Source organism: Neofelis nebulosa, chromosome 5 (genome assembly GCF_028018385.1).
Source record: "Neofelis nebulosa isolate mNeoNeb1 chromosome 5, mNeoNeb1.pri, whole genome shotgun sequence".
Taxonomy (NCBI): Eukaryota; Metazoa; Chordata; class Mammalia; order Carnivora; family Felidae; genus Neofelis; species Neofelis nebulosa.
The window spans coordinates 65,766,455-65,787,128 of NC_080786.1; the positions used below are offsets into that span (position 1 = coordinate 65,766,455).

The window sequence follows — 20,674 nt, forward strand, 5'->3', positions numbered from 1 at the left end:
CTCTGGTTTTAGTTTTGTTTGTTGTTGTTGTTTTTTTTTTCCCTATCTCTTTTAGGTGTAAGGTTAGGTTGTTTATTTGAGATTTTTCTTGCTTCTTGAGATAGGCCTGTATTGCTATAAACTTTTCTTTTCGAACCACTTTTGCTACATCCCAAAGGTTTTGGGCTGTTGTACTTTCATTTTCGTTTGTTTTCATGTACTTTTTGATTACTTCTTTGATTTCTTGGTTGACCCACTCATTTTTTAGTAGCATGCTATTTACCCTGCATGGATTTGTCATATTTCCATATTTTTTCTTATGGTTGACTTCTAGTTTCATAGCATTATGGTCAGAAAAGATGTATAGTGTAACTTCGATATTTTTGAATTTGTTGAGACTTGTTTTGTGGCCTAATATGTGATCTGTTCTGGAGAATATTCCATGTGCACTTGAAAAGAATGTGTATCCTGCTGTTTTAGGATGGAATGTTCTGAATATACTTGTTAAATCCATCTGGTCTAGTGTGTCATTCAAAGCCACTGTTTTCTTATTCATTCTCCATTTGGATGATCTGTCCATTGATGTAAGTGGGGTGTTAAAGTCCCCTACTATTATTGTATTACTATTGATTAGTTTCTTTATGTTTGTTCTTAACTGTTTTATGTATGTGGGTGCTTCATGTTGGGTGCATAAATATTTACAATTATTATATCTTTTTTTTTTTTTTTTTTAACATTTTTAATTTTATTTTTGGGACAGAGAGAGACAGAGCATGAACGGGGGAGGGGCAGAGAGAGAGGGAGACACAGAATCGGAAACAGGCTCCAGGCTCCGAGCCATCAGCCCAGAGCCTGACGCGGGGCTCGAACTCACGGACCGCGAGATCGTGACCTGGCTGAAGTCGGACGCTTAACCGACTGCGCCACCCAGGCGCCCCAACAATTATTATATCTTTTTTTGATTGTCCCCTTTGTTATAATTTTTTAATGTTATTTATTTATTTATTTACTTATTTATTTATTTATTTAATTATTTATTTATTTTGAGAGAGAGAGAGACAGCACATGAGCAAGGGAGGGGCAGAGAGAGAGAGGGAGACACAGAATTCGAAGCAGGCTCCAGGCTCTGGGCTGTCAGCACAGAGGCCAATGCGGGGCTTGAACCATGAACTGAGAGATCACGACCTGAGCTGAAGTTGGCCACTTAACTGACTGAGCCATCCAGGCTCCCCTGTCCCTTTTATACACTATCCTTTGTCTCTTTTACAGTCTTTGTTTTAAAGTCTATTTTGTCCAATATAAGTGTTGCTACTTGCCTTTCTTTTGATATTCATTTGTATGATAAATCTTTCTCCATCCCCTCACTTTCAATCTGCAGGTGTCTTTAGGTCTGAAATGAGTCTCCTGTAGGCAGTATAAAGATGGGTCTTTTTTTTTTTTAATTCACTCTGTCACCCTATGTCTTTTGACTGGAGTGATTATTTCATTTACATTCAGACCAATTATTGATAGATACATATTTATTGCCATTTTGTTACTTGTTTTGTGGTTATTTTGTAGTTTTTCTCTGATCCTTTCTTCTCTTTTGCTCTTTCCTGGTTTGCTGGTTTTCTTTAGTGATATACTTGGATTCCTTACTCTTTATTTTATTTTTTTGCATATATATTACTGTTTATTGATTTTTGGTCACCAATCAATTTGTACATAACATCTGCATATAGCAGTCTATATTAAGCTGATTGTCACTTAATTTTAAACTCATTCTTTATTCCTCTCCACTCCATGTTTCAGATATTTGGTATCATATTTACATCCACCGAGTTCTTTGTTTTTTAATATCAGTTTTTCTTTCAGTATTTGCAGTTCTAAAATTTTATTTGGTTCTTTTTATATCTTCTGTTATTTGTTAAATCTTTCTAGTTCTTTGTGGACACTCAATTTTTTCATTCACTTTAAGGTGTTTGTAATTGCTCATTAAAATATTTTTTTTTCAAATGATGGCTGCTTTAAAATCTTCATCAGATAATTCTAATATCTCTATCATCTCTGTGTTAGAATCTATTGATGGTCTTTCTTCATTCAATTTGAGATCTCCCTGGTTCATGGTATGATCAGTGATTTTCAGTTCAAATCTGGACATTTTGAGCTTATGATATGAGGTTCTGGATCTCATTCACACCTTCTCATTTAGCTGGATTTTTCTGACACTGCTATGGCAGAGGATGGGAGGTGTACTGCCTTGTCACTGCTAGGTGGGTATGGAAGTTCAGGTTCCCCACTCAGCCTTCATTGACTCCTGAGGGAAGGTTCCTCATTACTTCTGGGTGAGGATGAGCATTCAAGCTCCTCACTAGGGTTTCACTGATACCTCCCTAGCTGGGAGAGGTAGCAATCTCACATCAGGGCTTGCCATGCAGCTTCCACTGACATCACGTGGAGGAGGCAGGTTCATAATTGTTGGCATGTGGCAAAATTCTTGATTGTCTACTAGGCCTCCTCTGACACCACACCAGCAGAGGGAAGGGAGGAAGTGGTGCCTTATCACCCAGTGGAGATGGAAGTCCAGGCTCCATATCTTGTGTTCTCTGACACCACCCTGTTAGAGTGGGAAGGCTGGGATATCTTGTTATAGCCTAGTGAGAGTAGAAGTCTGACTCTTTACTTGTGCTTTGCCGACATGGGTGGGTGTTGGAGCACTTTTTTTTTTTTCTGTGATGTTTGGCTGGAGTAGAGTGATTATTGTCTAAGAGTTTTCCATTTTACGAGGCTTCCTCTTTCCTTGTCCTCTGGCTAGAGAGGGTAGGCTTTTGTTGGGGCTTGTTTTGTCTACACATGTTAGTGTTTCTGGATTAGCAGCTTCTTCAGCAACGAGCGTAGTATGTATGAGGAAAAAAATAAAAAACCAGTGAACTTACCATAATGTCATTCCTCAAGTCTCCATGTCCCTCAGTTGTCAGTCCTTTTCATTCCACCTTCCAGAGTCTTGTGTTTGTTTGACATGTAATGTCCAGGGCTTTTAGTTGTACTTAATGGGAGAAGTAGGGAAAAGCATATCTACTCCATTTCCTGAAGTGGAATTCCTCTATCATGGTTTTAAAAAAATAATTTTTGACCCCTGTACTTCAGGATAGTACATAGCAGACATACTACCATTTCCTGGATCAGTTTTTCCAGCTGCTTCTAAATATCTATGTTAATGTGATTAAGTGAATCACTGTGAAGCTGAAGGGGTCTTTTCTGCATAAGAGGTCTTGGGAAGTTAAAAATCTTTTGGGTTTCTTTGAATTCAATGAGAGGGCTTAATTTTGTCTTATTTTTAGGTTAGGATCTCTAATACAGGCCTATATTTATCCTTTCGTCAGCCATTCATTCTTGTCTCCAGAATCTTTTTTCAAGCAGAAAACCATTTTCAGCAGAGTACACATAAGGTTTACACACACACAGTTTTGATGATGCTAAGAGATAAGGGTGTGTTTATGCTTATGGCATTTGTATGTGTTTTAGATTATAGCCTTTCCCCCTCCTCCACATACACTGTTTTAAGAAAGTCATAATCAGAATGAGAAATGGCCCATACCTTCCTTTAGGGCTGCATGTAAAGGCACTTTCATTTCTGCCCTTCTCCAAAAGATGAAAGGTATAATGAGTACACTGTGAATGATTGAATGAGCTACAAGTCAATTGCTCTGAACTCTGTATTAATCCCACTTTCAATACAGAATGGAAGATGTCCTATGGTTCATTTAACTACCAAGTGGTATAAGCTGTTATTGTGTTATTCTCCAGAATTATAAAGTATTGCAAAACTTAATGTATAAAATACATGCAATAAAATGCTGGGCTGCCAAGCAAAGAAGACACCTTTGGTAATTTAAGGAGAGTAACTTTTAGAATGAACTGCAAACTCGCTCTTCGGTTCAAAATAGAATTGAGCTATATGCTCCCCTCCCTTGCCCCAGATATTTCACTGAACTTCTGAAAGATGCATTTTGAAAAGTTTTTATAGACATTAAAAAACTAAATATAAGCATTTCCAATTTCTGTTTTTGTTACCTTTCTCTATCAGCTCACTAGTGGGACAGGCAGGGAGGGAATCCCAGGAAGTGAAGGAGTGAGAAATGTGCTATCCAGTTCCAGTCTCAAGGCTTCTGGGCTGTGAGTATAAAGCCTGGAGGAGTTATGGCAATATGTGCTTCTGAAATTGCGGTATCATTGACAGGTTGCATTTCAGAATAATTCAGATAACTTACCAGAGGGTGACCCTCAGATTGACAGTAAGTACACTATAGGAATGACCAGACTTCCAAGCTGTTCCCTTGAAGTTCTGATATTGCAGGAAGAGGGAAAGCAGTGAGCTATCAGAGCCAACCTAAACACGATGTTTATAGAAGGAGGGATGATGAGAAAAGACAGTGAGAGCAGATGATCCAGGGGACAGTGGGTTCCAGGGTTTGGATTTGGTCAGGCAGCGGCTGCAGAGCTGTCTGGGTACATCCTCAGCTGGGCCCGTCAGCTGTGATCCAGAGAAGGGTGGAGGATGCCTACCATAGCCTCTGATGCTCCTGTTCAACTTGCTGCTGAAAGGGAGACTTGAGGGTTGTCTCACTGGTTGTCTTACAGAATCTGCACCTGGGTCAGAAAATATTCTTTGTGCCATTGACTTTCAGTAGCTGCATTTCGTTTAACATTAAGTGCTCTACCTAATGATTAGGAATGGAGCCTTTGATCCACCCAAACAAATCTGACTCAAAACTAAACCCTGTCACTACAAACTTAGGTTTGTTACCTTGTTAATTCTACAAAGCTCCTTTCCTCACCTTTCAAAGGAGAAGTAATGACACCTCCCTCACAGGGTTGTTGCAATGATTAAATATGATAACTTGATGAAGTGCTTGGCACAATATTAAAAGATCAATGGTAATCACTGATAATGTTTGCCATCATCACAGTATTAATTAACTTATTTATATGAAATAAATTTCTCTATAGCTTGTTGAAATTGTGATAGTTATTCAAAGGCAAACTTCAAAGAGACTAACATAGTTTGATCATCTGTTGACTGACACAGTATTTTATTATGCATGTGAGCACAATGGCAGTTAGCTTTGTTTGCCCCTTGATAAACTCCTGGTGAGAACTGGCAAAGCTCCTGGGTACATACTCTCTGGATGAGGCCATGCTAGGATTTGACTCCTGCCCAGAAATGCTTCTGCTGCAGAAATTTCTTGCCAGATCATTAAAGTTTTAGAATATTTTCAACCAACAAAGTACACAAAACAGGTATTCCCAGTTTTGTAGGGAAGACCGTGCACAGGTGGGAAATAAGTGACCAGCAAATACAGTTGGCTGAAAATGTTTAACAAATTAACCACACACTTTTTTTCCATTAAGTCAGAGGAGAAAGATGTTGTTTGGTTTAAATGGTAACTAAAGTTTGTCATTTAGATTTGGAGGATCACACTGGAGCTTGGGAAGATGGCCAGCACCAAGGCTTTTGGCCTCCTCCACTTTCCAGGTTAGACTTGGCTTTGCTGAGTGCAACATTTGAGGAGGAGATGCTCCTCCTGGGTCCGATGGCCCCAGGGCTCAGCCTCTGACCACAATCAGAGGTCTGCTCGGGCTTTGGTGGAGGTTCCTCCACTACAACTGCTGTCTGAACACCTGCTGGCATAGGCTCACTTATCCCAGGAACTTTGACCATTTATGCCAGGCACCTGGCCTCTTCTGCCTCTCGGCCCTTGCCTCTCTCTCCTTGTCCTCATAGTCTGTCCCTGTCCTTCTCCCCAGTGTGGTCAGCAACAAGAGCACTTAGGTTTCTCCACACGATCTGCATTATGCCATGGACAGAACTGCTTAGCAGTGCTTAGAGTACACACTGTAAAGGAATTTGGGGATATGCTAATGAGGAAGCCCATAACCAGAAGCAGAGAAGATTCACAATCAAATTGCAATAAATCTGCAGAGACTCCTTAAAGAACAAGACACACAGGAAAAGCCTGATTGCTGGAAAAACTGCTTTGCAAATGAGTAGTACGGCTGCTGAATCTTTGAAAAGACAGCAGTACTTTCAGAGAGACACAACCGAAGGCCCTAACCACATATTAGTCAGCCCAAATGACTGGCCGATGAATGATAGCGCCGCATGTGCAATCTCTCTCAGAAGAGTTTCTGGAGGGATTCAGGTTTGAATGCTGATGTGGAAAGTAAATAAAATGTTCCAATTTGCTCTTCTCTCTTCCTCCTCAACCAACTGCCCCTGGCCCATCTCCCAGATTTGTATTCTCCCCTGCTTGCTCTGCCTACATCAACAGCCTTGAACGGCACAGAGTTGCTAAGTGACATACAATTCTATCCCATTTTCATCTTAAAGGACCAAATTAGTATATCAATGACTGTCACGTCCGTGTGATGATGAGTACAATTTATAAGTTAAGATTTTGAGGTAAAACGGAACATAAAAAGCTAAATAATTTTGGACAAGTTCATATGGATGTCTTTAAACATCCACCTATATACTCCATTAGGTGAATTCATTGAAGATTGTGATGTACTATATTATAATATTTGATGAAACGTAAAGTATTATTTCTTTTCATGAAAATTCACAGGACCATGATTATATGGCAGAGTCTTTCTCTCGTTACTTTTAAAATAACAAAATTTCATTTTTCCTCATTTAGGGTCAAATCAGCGATCCAGAGGTATATCAGAATAAGACAGTACTTTATATGTTGTACCAGATTAAATCCTGATCTTCTCAATGTGAAGTTTAGACTTTGTAAAGGAAAAGCAAATAACTTTTCTTCCGAGTTAAAGACAGAGTGCTGCTTAACTGTTTCTCTTAACTGATTCTGTGGTGAAAAGAAATAGGAACGTTCCAACTTAACAGTTGGCACATTTTTTTTAAAGCCTCCTTTTTCTAAAGACTTCTTTTTCTATTTATCTTCAGGCCTAGTTCATAAAGCTTTAATGGGCTTTAGGATTCAATGCTTGGTAACATGAAATCATAGACTCTGAGGGTGGTAAGGATTTGAACACGTTATGTTTCTCAGAAGGTTGTGACTTGCCCAAAGTCCCATGAGTGGGGGCTGAATGGTCAAGGATTTGCAGTTAGGTTCTGTATTCTTTCTGGTTTTAGATGAAAAACTAAGGAACAGAGGATGTGGATCTTGTATAGGTGGATTATAAAGGTAGACTAAACTAGAAATTCCTTGTGACTTCTTAGGCCCAGATTGAAAGAAATTTATTTTGAGAATTGAAAACAAACAAATTGTGCTGGTTCATGGTCAAATTCCACATTAGATGGAAGTCACCACAATTCCCCATTTGGCCTCACATCCACTGCGACCACCTGGCTTCAAGGTTCAAGTCCTCTGCCGTTGGGTACAAGTCACCTCTTGTGACATTGCAATAAACTAGTCTCCTTGATTCTACCCTTGTCCTCCCACCCCCCCTTCAATCTACTCTCATCTCAGCAGCCTAGAGTGATTTTGGCTTTTTGTTTGACAAAGCATTATGTCATCTGTTTCCTCACTTCATCTTTTGTCGCTCTTGTTCATTCTATTGCAGTCCCCTGGCCCTCCTTGTATTTCCTTGTACATGCTAGGTCCTCTCTAATCTCAGGGTTTTACATTTACTGTTTCCTTTACTTAGAATGCTTTTCCAACATATTGCATGGCTTGCATTTCTTTCAGATTTTTGTTCAAACGTCACTTCAATGAATCCTGGCCTGACTATTCTAGTGCAGTTGCAATCATTGGCACTTTCCATTTTCCTTTCCTGCTTCCCGCAGCCATGGCATTCATTACTTATAATATATTGCATATTTCTTTAGGTAGTTTAGCGTCTACTTCAGAATGCAGACATTGTGATGGTACTGTTTTTCATGGCTGTATCTCCGATGTCTAGAACAATGTCTGACTCGCAGGAGATGCCCGGTAAATGTTGGACGAATGCATGAATGAGCAGTGTGATAACAAGACCTCTGGGATATTCAAAAGATTATGTTTTCTCAGGCTTTTTTTGTTTTGTCTTTTGTTGTTGTTGTTGTTGTTGTTGTTGTTGTTGTTGTTATGGACTGAACCTTGTTAAAGGGTCCTGCTGTGGCACGGAACTTTCCAGCGTAAGAAAATTTATGTTTTTTGGACGTAGTCTGCTTTTTTTGCACAGCTAAACCAACATACATATATCTTTCTTGAGTTAATTACTGGAAAGGAAATATGCTGTAAAGCCAAACCAAAACAAAAGCCACTTTCCTAAAACTCTATAAAGAATATATTTTCATCCTGGTAAATTAGGAAAAAACACAATTGTCTCTTTCTTTCTTCTTCTGAGTTCTTCAAGAAATCTCAAAGAAAAAAAATGTAGACAGGAGGTCAGCACTCATGAATCAGATTTCCTCTTGATGGGCTTTTTATAGACCTATAACAAAGTGAAGCCCTGGAAATTGTGTTAGGTAATGGGGATTCTGACAGACCCTTTAAGTACGTGGAACTAGGAGGTGCTGCTATAATTCTGCTGCTTCAGATGAAAATTTCAAGTGTTTTCATTAGGTACAACAGCTGTTTCTATTACAGATAACAGATCTCAGAGGTGGTGATGCTGATATCAACTTCTAGTGGGCTCAGAACACAGTGTAGCTTGTACAATTAGGTTTTTTTAATTATTTTTTTCTGCACACGCAAATTAACTCTGTAGCAGTAAAAGGAAATTACTTACTTGCTACCGGAATTGTCTGAAAGTGATATGATCATCCTCTGTAGAGTCACATTAACCAAATTAAAAGCCCTTGGGAAAAATTTGGCACCCTGTTCCTTCCCATTCACATCTTCGTAAAGACCTCTCAGGAGCTTCCATTTAGAAAAAGTTAGGATCATTACCAGGGCTTTTAATTTGGAAAGATGAGCTGCTCACCAGTGAGTCCTTCTAGACACCTAGTGGTTGAGTAGAGTGGCTCTGCAGTGTTCCGACCTCAGAGGCCTTGACATTACTATCCTCCTGATTCTTGCTTGCAGGTGTTTTCCGGCACAGGACACAGGTCCATAGCTCTGCTGCTGAAGCTTGTCTCCAAGATAGATGCTATCATTTCATTCTCCTCATGAATGCACTCGTTCTTGGAGAAATGGAATCTATTCCTCCAACCCTGTGAATCTGGGCTGGCCTGTAACTACTTCAACTAGTAGAATATAGTGGAAGTTCTGGAAGTGGCCTTAAAGAAGACCGGTGGTTTCCACTTCCTTTCTCTTGAAATATTTCCTCTTGGAACCCAGCTGTAATGCTGTTTAAAGCCTCATTCACATGGACAGGCCACATGGGTAGGCACTCCAGTCAGCTGTGTCAACCATATGAGGGAGCCATGTTGTAGTCTAGTACATCTTAGCCTTCAGATGACTCTAGCCCCAGGCACAGAAGCCAGTTGATTGAACTACATGAGAGACAGTGAGCAAGATCCACCCCTAGCTGAGTCTCGTCAGCTCATAGAATTGTGAGAGATAATATTGGATTATTATTCTAAACCACTATATTTGGGTGATTGATGACACAGTAATAAATAACTGCAATAGCAGCAAAGTGGGAAGTCATAGGCTAAACATTTCTTTGAATGTAAGCATCAAAAACTAGCTTATTGTGAGGTGGAATTGGTGGTTATCTGTAAGATGTAGGTAGGTATAGACAAATGTCAATTTCTCTTCCACCTTTTTAGCTAGTCCTTGGAATTTCATTGCCAGACTGCCACTTTATTATCACTTGGATTTGTAAGTGCAAAGATGTAGTGTACAAAGGTATATACTTTTGGGATGGACAATGCTATAAACCAGGGTACAGCATACGTTTTCTGTGTAGGGTCAGTTAGTAAATATTTTAGGCTTTGTGAGCTATACAGCCTCTCTAGCAACTACTCAACTTGGCCAAGGTGACATAGACCATATGCAAATGAATGACATGGCTGTGTGCAATAAATTTTATTTACAAAAATAGGTGACTAGTTGGTTTTGACCTGCGCGCTCTAGTTTTCTAACCTCATGCCAAAAAATGATTTCTATAGCGAACAGAGATATTTGATTCTTTTGCTTGACTCTCATCAGTATTGCATTTGGTTTGCCTCCAGCTGCAATTCCTCTTGCCATTTCTTCTGAGTCTCCTTTGTATGGTTCTCTTCTTAAGTTTGGAATGTGCTCTGCAAGGCTCTCTTCTTATTCTATGCTCTTTCTCAGTCATCTCACCCTCTCTTATGATTTCAGTTGATATCAATTTGCCAACAACTAAAAAAATCTCTATTTGGTCTTTTATCCAGAACTCCAGACTCCTGTACTTTCCCTTGGATATCTTGCCAGCACCCTAAGTTCAATGCATTTTTGTGCCAGTTATTAGCCCATAATCTCTTAACTCCAAACCCACGCTTCTATGATTAACTCTGTGATGCTGGGGGCTGGAACTCTGCAAACCTCATTTCTGTTTTGCCAGTTGTTAGTCTCCATCACTAGGAGGTGATATAGGGGCATTGCAATGCCAAAGGAGAAAGGAGGGACTTGCTGACTTCCTGCCCTTTGGGGTTCCTGTGAGCATCTCTGAAACGAGGCTTCTTTGCTCCAGAAAGTTGTGTTCTTTTCTGTAGTAGCAGGTGAATCTAGTTTTTCCGAAAGTTGCACAATTACCTCCATTACCACTCCCTCCCTGCTCCTGCCACCCTCCCTCCCATCAGCACCAGTGAGTTAGTGCCCCCTCCTAAGTCTGGATCTCAACCCTTCAGGATTCCGCTCCAAGAGTGGAGATAATAGCACCAGTTGAGCAATGCATTCTAGTGGGAGGTCTAAGTTTTGGTCCAGCAGGGTCCTTGCTCCAAATTTCGAAGTTTTAGTAATTCTAGTCTCTTCTCTTTGATTTCCCAGCCCTAATGGGTGGTAGCTGCTCCTTTTAATTGCTTCTTCTGTGCTAAATTTATGGTTCTCCTTTGCTTTTTCAGTTCCCTAGTTAACAATGACATACATACCTAGTTAGCCATTCTTTATATTAAATTCCCTTTCAAGTCTCCTGACTGGATTCTGAGAGAGTTTATAGTCTCAGCCCAAAGCTACACTTTTGAAGGGCCTTCTTCCTTAGTAAATGGTACCAGCGAACCTCTCGCCATTCCCCGCCCAGTGACTCAAGCCCAATGTCTGGGCATCATTCTTACTTTTCCTGTTCACTAAACTCTCTTATGCACTCAGTGAACAAGGCCTGTAGATTTGGCTTCCTGCACATTCCTTCTATCTGTCTGCTTCTTTTCGTCTCCATACCCACCACCATAGATCAGGCCATTGCCTTATAACCCACTGCCCCACATTTCTATAGCTCCTCAATCTGTTCTCCCATTGTAGCTCTAGAGATGTCTCAGAAACATTTTCCAGATAAACGCTTTCTGAAACATTCCAAATCCTTAACGTAATTTATAAGTCTTTCTGTGATTTGACTTCCGTTTCTGCACTTCATTTTGAAATATGTTCCTTGCTCCTTTAACATTTTTTCTCAGTTGTTAAATGTGCCCTGCTTTCTTTGTGCTCTTGGCATAAACTCTTCCTTCTCTGCAGAAATCTCCCTTTTCTCCTAGATAACTACTACATATCCTTGAAATGTTGTATAAATATCACTTTGTCAGAGATGGCTTTTCTGACTTCCCGGACCAGATCATATTTCCCTATTTGTTTCTATAGATTATTGAACATCCACTTTTTAACCACAATATTCAGTAAATTTGTAGCTGTATACTTGTCTTCTTTCCAAGGTGGCCAGGCTCATATAGGCAGGGGCTGTGTTTGTATTGTCCAGCACAATATCCGTAAGTGTTCTTTCTAGCACAGTAGATCGTCGACAAATATTTGCTGCATTCAGCTAATTTCTGTTCTAGGTATTTTACCATAGGACCTCTGAAATGATTACAGAAGACACTCATTTCCTCACATGCACTAGATTCCTTCATGGCTATTACCTCTTAAACTGGAGGCTTCTTTGGTTTATTCTCACATCTCCTGACACCAGGTCTCCCTTTATAGGTTCTCACAGTAATTGGAGGAGACTGAATGGAGAGTAGACTGACTAGAATTTATTACCTTTAATTGGACTGGAGACCCAAAATTACTCCCTCCTACATTGTCAGAGAGCTCTGTAGTGTCACACAAGTCTTCCGAGTACCTGATGCTAGGTGCGTCTTTGTCCTTGTTTTATTTAACTCAGGTAACCAATGAAGGGATGCTCCTCTACTTCTCCCATCCAAGTACTAACCAGGCCTGACCCTGCTTAGCTTCCGAGGTTAGAAGAGATTGGGTGCATTCAGGGTTGTATGGTTGTAGACTATTCCTCTACTTCTTTTTTAAATGTTTTATTATTTCTTTATTTTGGGGTGGGGAGAGAGAGAGAGAGAGAGAGAGGACGAACCATGAGATCATGACCTTGGCCAAAATCAAGAGTTGGCTGCTTCACCAGCTGAACCACCCAGGCACCCTGACTGTTCCTCTACTTCTACTAACCAGTATGTTACTCCTCCACTCAAAGCATCAATGTGCTAGTTTTTCTGTAGTTCTCTGAAATGTAGCCATTCTTCCTCAAGTGACAAAATAGAGGGGAAAGTGTTGGGAGGTGGACTAAAACATTGATGAATGGGCCTTAAAAAAAATCTACAATAAGCAATAATGGAGAGGCAGATAATGAAAATAGAATATGAAAATGAGCACAAGAAGACCCATGAAAGCATATGACCACAATCTGCTGGAGGAGCAGACCTGAGGAAACAGATTAAATAAATCCATTTTGATTCTGGTTACACTTCCAGGGAGATAGCTGCATTTATTTAAAAAACCCAAACAGACAATAAAACAACCTGAAGAGCTTTCTTTTCTTTGTATCTTCTAAGCAGATTTGACCCAAGATGGACATTTCCTCCGAGAATAATATGTCTTTTTTCCTTCAGCTCAAAGTTTTACCTTTTGGATTGTATTCCACACACGTTCTTTATCGTTTCTTCTTCCTTCAAGGGTGTCCATAGCATCTGCCATTAGTGACTGCAGCTGTGGCACCAAGATAAAAATTATCAGCATGGAATTCACACAGAAATAACTTCTCTAAATACACAGATTAAAACCTAATTAAAAAATCATTTGTACGCTGATGATTTTATTACTCATCTTTCCGACAATGAACACCGCCACCTCATCTTTGCTTCAGTCATTACCAAGTATTATTGCAGATATAAAATATTGTAACAATGGAAAGATTCTTCTTGAGAATTTGTAGAAAACATATAGGTTTTAATGTAGTAAGTGTTGCTGTTTTGTAAAAACAGATTTGGGTTGTAAAGAATGAAGGCGGTAGTTAATTCTCTCAGGAAATGGCATGTAGTACATGAGCGCATTTTAGTATTTTCTCCTGAGGCTAATGTATCATAATTCTAGGCCTCATGCAAAAGCTCACCCGAGGACAATACTAAAATTGTGCCGTTTTATTGCATTTTAAAGGATCTAGCTCATTTAAGTTCTTTTACTATCCTTTTATTTCCTAAAATTTCAAAATAACCAAGTTGCCTTTTTGAAAGGCAAGTTTAAAAAATTCCACCCTTTGCCCCAAACTGCCTTGTCCCAATTGAAAAGAATCTGATCTACATGCTATGTATGCGGTTGTAAGGTAATGAAGCTGCATCGAGCCATGCGATATTCAAAGCTAGAAAAGAAAGTTCTCTAAAAAAGAACAAATGTCAGTTCAGTTCACTGTGCCATCAGAGTATGAACCCTTAGATAATCTCTCTGTACTTTAGATATTGCAGAGCTTAAGCAGGAGGGCAGAGTTGAGTCACTCAAAACTCTTCTACTGAGCAGTCACTGTTTATATAGCACCATAAAAGATATTACTAGGATTTATTTTCTAGGTTAACCTATGCTTGGAAGTTGGAAAGTAAAATCTATTACTTAAGGTGATGAAATCTTGTAAGATACATGATTTTTAAATATTTGGCCTGTACATGTACATCCATATACATTACATTTTTTTTTCTAGTAGGCATATAAATTTGAAAATACCCCTGAAATCCTATTTTCCAAGGTTTCAGATAATGGGATATTGCACAACATGTGAGTAAGGGATGTCAATAATGCTAGTTTGATGCTCTGTGTATATATTTGGAAATGTAAGTATTTCCAGAGGAAAAAAAAAAAAAAAGCTCCAGATAGGTGGTTAAGAAGACCTAAGTGCAGAAAACTCCCCTGTATTTTTCATTTAAATCTTGAGTGTGCTTTTTAGGAAGACAGGATCAACACTGTGCCAGCTTCTTAAATTAACATTTTCTTTGCTTCCTCTTATCTCAGAGGAGCATTAATCATCTAAAATTGGCTATAATATGCACTTTGAAAACTCCATACTTACTGCACTCCTGAATGCATTATGAACGGAAGGATAAACACTTAGCCTTTTAGAAGGTGCTCCACTGTGCACAACCATAAAGGTTTACAAAGTATTATTGCCGGTTTTGATTTAGTAATTCCTTGATTACTAGACTCCCTCCCCCCACAGTTTAATACTTTGGTACGCATAGTTTTATCATTCAGCTAGTCAGACCATTTTATATACTTTGAATATCAGTATTTATAATACCTTTTTATAGGGTCAGATGAACATTATAAATGTTGGCAGTTCACTTCTTGATGGATTAATTTGTTACAACTTTAAAAGCTCAAAGAGGGAGGGTTGCTTTAGTTATCTGAAAATTACAGGTGATCGGTTTGGGCTGTTCTCATCCTTGCTATGTGAATTCAATTCAGGTCTATAATTAGTTTTAGCTACCTTCAATTAAAGCCTCAAAGTAAAGAGCCCTCCCTTACAACACATTAGGATTTCCATATACAGTGAATTTTACCTTTCCTCGAATGGCCCTCACATTGGTTAGTAATAGTTTTACAAATGAGGAGCCATCATTTCTCATATTAATTATGGTTATAATAGACACATCTGTTTGAAGATTGTTTCTGTGAGATAGTCCATCAACTGATTTTTGACTGGCTCTGTGTTTTCTGAGTTAATTGGTCAATTCAGTTAAAAAAAAAGCCATTTGTCTAACTACATTTTCCCTTGCAATGAAACAACTGTTTTATCTACATGTACCAGTGTGTGTATGTGTGTGTGTGTGTGTGTGTGTGTGTGTGTGTGTGTGTTGGCACTACCAACATATATGTGATGCTAGAAGTGAATAAGAAAACTATAAAGACTATTTCGTAGGGTTGTTTTTTATATAGTAATTACTCTTGTTCTCTCTACTTTCCCTTACAAGAAAATTATATACTAACCCATCTGGGAGTTTAAGAAATAATTTATCAAAATTATATTTTATTTAAAGCAAAAAGCCTGACCCACAAAAAGTCAGCCTGACTCAGCCTGACCCTGAGCCCTTTTCCATGTTTTTACACATCACAAAGTTCTTACTATAAAAATGGAGGCTAGTCGACATGAGCAAATAAAAGACAGAAACACATCTTTCTACATTTTCCAATTTCTTTATTAAAATGCCTCAGGAGGGTTGGGCAGGTTGCCCTCCGACTACATTGATTCTCACAATTTTGTTTTCCAGGACATATCATTCTTATGTTGGCTGGGGGCCTGTGAAAGCCTTAAACAAAGAAAAACACTTACCAATTCCGTCTCCTCTTGACTGATGTCCTGTAGATAGGGAATGGTTGCCAGCTCCGCCATTGCTTGATTGATCACCTGGGACTGCTCCTTCACTCTCTGCAGCCGGCTCAGGAGGCTGGCATACTGCAGCTTCTCCATCACACCCGAGCACCCGTGGAAACTCCCCTAGTCTCCCAGTAAAAGGAAATGTTTTAGACCAAAATCATGGAAATAGACCTCTCCCTAGAGATTGAAGTCAGGGATTATTATATTTACATCCTTGGAAGCGATGGCTACCTAACACAAATAAGTGTTTCTTTCCATTATTTTAGAGAATTGTCTGCACCCTTCCTTCAAACAGATGAATGTACAAAAAGGAAACGCTTTGCAAGACTGTTGAGAAGGATGTGCAGGTGGCCCTGCAGAAGGAACCTGGGCTGAGGGGAAAAGAGGGGACTGAAATTGAATGTGTTCCACTCTCCTAGTGGGGATCCCACAAAGTTGTGTTCATTTAGAGAGGGTGACTTTATCTATGTCACCAAGGCATCATAGGAGCTAAGAGTTGCCTACTGTCTTGTGTATATAAAAGAATACTTTTTATGCAAGTTGAATCCTAAAAAATGTTATGCATATTGAATTCTGTATACCCTAATGGCTAAAATTAAATCTGCTTTTACCTTTAGTTCTCACTGGATGGCCTTGGACTCTGGTTCCCCTCCAGAGTATTAGAGCACTTGATTCTGGCTCCTTGGACCATCCCAACAACTGACACAATCCATCCTGAAATAGGCTACGTACACATTTGTAAGGGCCAACCCCTCCCCCCATGAATCTATTGGCATTTTGGGCTTTCTTAAAAATGGGGCACACTTTTAATAAGGTGTACCAGTGAGCCATAAAACAGGAGACATGCCCTTCTCTAAAACTTCTAATACAAATTTTAATGCTTGATGGGAAAAATAAAACATCACAAAATTCTCATTTATATTTAGGAAAAAGGACAGAGGGGTATCTAAGGGTTAATAGAAAAGCTTTGAGTTTCTGCTGTGTTTGGATGGTGATAAGAAGTGGGAAGTCACAGGAAGATATAGTTTGGCAACTGCATTCCACATCCTGGTGCTCAGAAGAGGAAGTCTGGATGACTGGTGTTCCTTTATAACAGGGTTCCTCCTTGACCACCTGTACAGGAATCATGAGGTTTTGTTAACTGTGCAGAGTACTGGGCCTTACAAGGTGAATCACTATCTCTTGATATGTTGCCCTAGAAATACGATTTTTAGCTAGGTTCCCCCCCCCCCCATATTCAAATATCTCAAGTTGAAGTTGAACAAACCACCATTTTAAAGCCTAATATTTGAACAAAGACTATTTTAGTTTGTGTATGTTTATAGAACAGATTTTTCTCTCCAGACATTAGAGAAGGCAGACATGATTTTTTCTTCTTAAAATAGAATCTCTTCTAAAAAGAAAAATTATTAGAAACTAGCATTACTAAAGAGCATCTGAATTTCAACTTGCATGTGGAAAGCAGTTCTTTCTGAAATGTCACATTCGTGTTTTGATGGACACTGACCTCTAGAAGTTGGCACTCTTCTAGCATCTTGGTAGTATAGGAAGGTTGAGGAGCATTACATTGTATATGCTGTATATGCCTCCCTAACACTTATCTGTGCCATTTGACTAATGGCACATTAGTCTGTGCTAATTTGTTTTTCCTGATTAATCATTTATCTGAAAACCTGTGAGCCTATAGGAGTGATGATTGCAATTGTGGATTTGGGATCCCTTCTCTGACTTGACAAAATAGCTAGCTTACCCATTTAGTTTAAACATGTAGCTAAACAATGGGACACTGTCAAATAGAGGAAAGCAAGTTGCAGGAGAAACTGTTTTCTTTCTGAAGAAAAATTGCTTTCTTTGTTCTTCTTTAAAATAAACAATGGGGCTCATTGTAGGAAAGTGGTGTAGTGACTCAACTCCAAAGAGCAGAAACAACAGCAGTCTGCTCGGGAACATAATCTATCAGTGTAATTTTCCAAAACATCAGGAAAATAAAAATAGTGGAAGGCAATGGTGCTTTGTTAGCTTGATTGTTGGATGCATAACAAAACAGGAAGCGCTCCATACAAATCAGATTCTAGGGAGAGAGCATAGTTGACTGCTAATCGTTACCTATCCTCCCCCACTACCTTAAGCCAATGCAATTTAGTTATCAGGGGACTATAAGTTAATATTTTACCTATACAAGATGCGGATTTTTGAGAGACATAGTGAAAAAGAGATACAAATTGATATCTAGCGCCAGGAGGAATGTTTTAATGCCGTTTCTTTAAGAAAATAAAGGAAATAATGAAACATGAAGGAATTAGGTTAAACATCTAATGTTACCAAAAGCTAAATCTAAAGGGAAAGTAGCCCTCCCAATGAGACTTCAGGAGTGATCAAAAGTGTCCTTAGCTGCTGGAAAGAGTGTAATAAAGTGGCCAAGACTGAAGCTAAAACCTCATACAGGTACAATGAAGGTTAGGTAAATATCAAGTGCAAATGAAAGCTTCAGTCCGAGAATTGCCTAGATTTAACAGCAGGTATGGTTAAAGGTTTGGCAAGTAAGTGGTACTATATAATACCATTAGAAAGCAGAACCCAAGTAAATATATTTCCATTTGACATACGTGTAGAATCATTAATTGCAAAAAAGGGGTAGAAAACACATATCATTGTTCATTTCAAATGTGTATATGTAAACGTTTTTTATGCTTCACTTGGAGGAAATTAAAAGTAAAATTAATGAGGTATTAAAACATGGTTAGGTCATTTTTTGGCAAGTCAGGCTGTGAAGAAGGCTTCATGCATGGTGAGAGATTTTATTATTTTAACTCTTTAACATTTAGCCCAGGAAGCACAGTACATAAGGTTTGAAACTGACAGCAGCCAATAAAGTTAATGAATGGAAAAGCACAATGGCATATGGTAGCATGTGAAATAATTAGGACAAGGATCCAGAGAAGGAAAAATACCATTAGAGCAGAGCTACTGGTTGGGTGGGGTTGATGTTAAATGGGATTAAGAGCCACCGGGTAGGAAGGTGGTAGAATATTTTAGATTATAACTCTTACGGTACCAGAATCATTCTTGTTTGGCCATGTGTTATTGTTGTATGCCTAGTAAAGGAATATAAAGATAAGGAAACTGGGGTCAGAGTGTAAGGAGAATCATTGCCTGACACACAGAAAACCAGGAATGTCCTTGTCTCCTTCTACCGTCTCGTGGCAAGAGATGAAAATTCATGTTCCCTGGGAAGCCCTACTGTGGTGAGTAGATTCACTCCATGGCTGGAGATGACACTTCTAATCCTGCCTTTGTGAATAGATCTGAGCACATTAGTGATCTAAGGAAAAAAGTTAGAAATCTGTAGGACACTCACACAATCATTTTAGAGGAACATATAATTTCCAAGTATACAGCTTGCATAAAGAAAAACAAAGGTCTATCAAACTGTCCTTTGTCAAAACAAACTAAAACCAATACAAATAATTTAAAATCGTGAAATTTGTACTGCTTTACAAAGTGTTTCAACATGGATTATGTACTTTTGGTCTCCAACAACTCTGTGAGGTGGGCCTGGCAGATATCAGCTTATTTAATAAATGAGAAAAAATAGCTCAGAGGTTAAGCGACTTGCCCTAGGGTTACACAAAGCATAGCCTTGGACCAAAGTCTTCATCTGTAGGTGTCACAAGTGAGGGTAATAACTAATATGAACAATGCAATACCTAAACATTCAAGTGGACAGCATTTGATATGTGACAAGAAAAAAAACACATACTTCAGGGAATCTTAAAAACACTGTTGAGTGTTTCTTGGGTCACAGTTAATGGCAAAATGTAGCAATAATTTCTACTTACCAACTCATTACTTGCTTCATTAAGCTAGGTTACCTTCGCAGCCAATTTTATTCAGTCCTGCTTTATGAAGCTGTAGTTGGACATACAAGAAAAAGCCTAGAGGCCAATATTTGGATATACTTGTGGTTCCTGGGTACCTTCTGGCTCACTTGCTTCATTTCCATTGCATCCATGTTTGAGATAATCTTCTAAAAACTATTTTGGAAGATTCCATTTCCCATAGAGTTAACCTAGAAATGTTGATAAAATGCCTTGCACGTAGCAAAGTGGTGCTGACTTATTTTAAAGAAGACTGAGGGATTATTTCAATGCTAAGAATTTTAGTTGTGGTTTTCAAATATCCTTTATGGACACATGAAGATACACGCACATACAAATTTGTAAGTGGATAGAATGCCCTTTGAAACGTGAGAAGAAAATGAGTGAAGAATATTTAAAAAGTGTGTGATGTCTAGATAGGCCCAAAGTGCATACACAACACACTGTGAGATATGAACTGGCAAGAGGTGATGTGGCCAGTGCCCTGACAAGTAATAAGATATGGCCACTGTTGCCCCAAAGAGCCAGGGCACCAAGAGATCACTTCCACAACTTTCAGCTCTGATAAGCTAACCATGGCTCTGCTAGGCTAACCATGAACTGAAGAGGTGAAATAATGCTGTATGGTGATGGTTTTTGTTAGCAAAGATTCCACTGCTTGCAAGGGTCTGGTGATGACAAGGATGATGCACGTGGGTCTCTAACCGAGGTTGGTGATGGTGTGTGTATGGCTGGAGGAGGTTATGATAGAGGGTAAATTGGAGAACAGGACCTAAAATTTGTGGTAGAGCCAATGAGATTGCTATAAACTGAAAGTTTGTATCCACCCATCCAAATTCATATATTGAAGTCCTAATCCTGGGTGTGATGGTATAGTGATGGGGCCTTTGGGATTAGACAAAGTCATTAGGGTGGAAGCCTCGTGATAGGATTGATGCTCTTATATGAAGAGACACCAGAGACCTTACTGTCTGCCACGTGAGCACACAGATAGAAGGTGGCCGATTGCAAGCCAGGAAGAGGGACTTCATCAGAACTTGAGCATGTGGCACCCTGATCTTGGATTTCTAGCCTCTAGAACTGTGAGAAAATGGAAATGGATTTCTTCTTCTTCTTCTTCTTCT

The 20,674-nt window shown here is 39.2% G+C and overlaps 1 protein-coding gene across 4 annotated transcripts in view; it reads right to left on the reverse strand.

Moving 5' to 3' along the window:
- Positions 1 to 20,674, reverse strand: part of SPATA16 (spermatogenesis associated 16) — a 245,119-nt gene that overhangs the window by 22,070 nt on the left and 202,375 nt on the right. For 3 of the 4 annotated variants that reach the window (XM_058730511.1, XM_058730512.1, XM_058730513.1), the window contains exons 9-10: positions 15,628 to 15,792; positions 12,936 to 13,019 (exon numbers count right to left, since the gene is read on the reverse strand). In XM_058730511.1, coding sequence (XP_058586494.1) covers positions 12,936 to 13,019; positions 15,628 to 15,792 — 249 coding nt within the window. Of the gene's footprint in view, positions 1 to 4,535; positions 4,609 to 12,935; positions 13,020 to 15,627; positions 15,793 to 20,674 lie in introns of those variants that run through there. The other variant, XM_058730514.1, reaches the window with a different exon arrangement.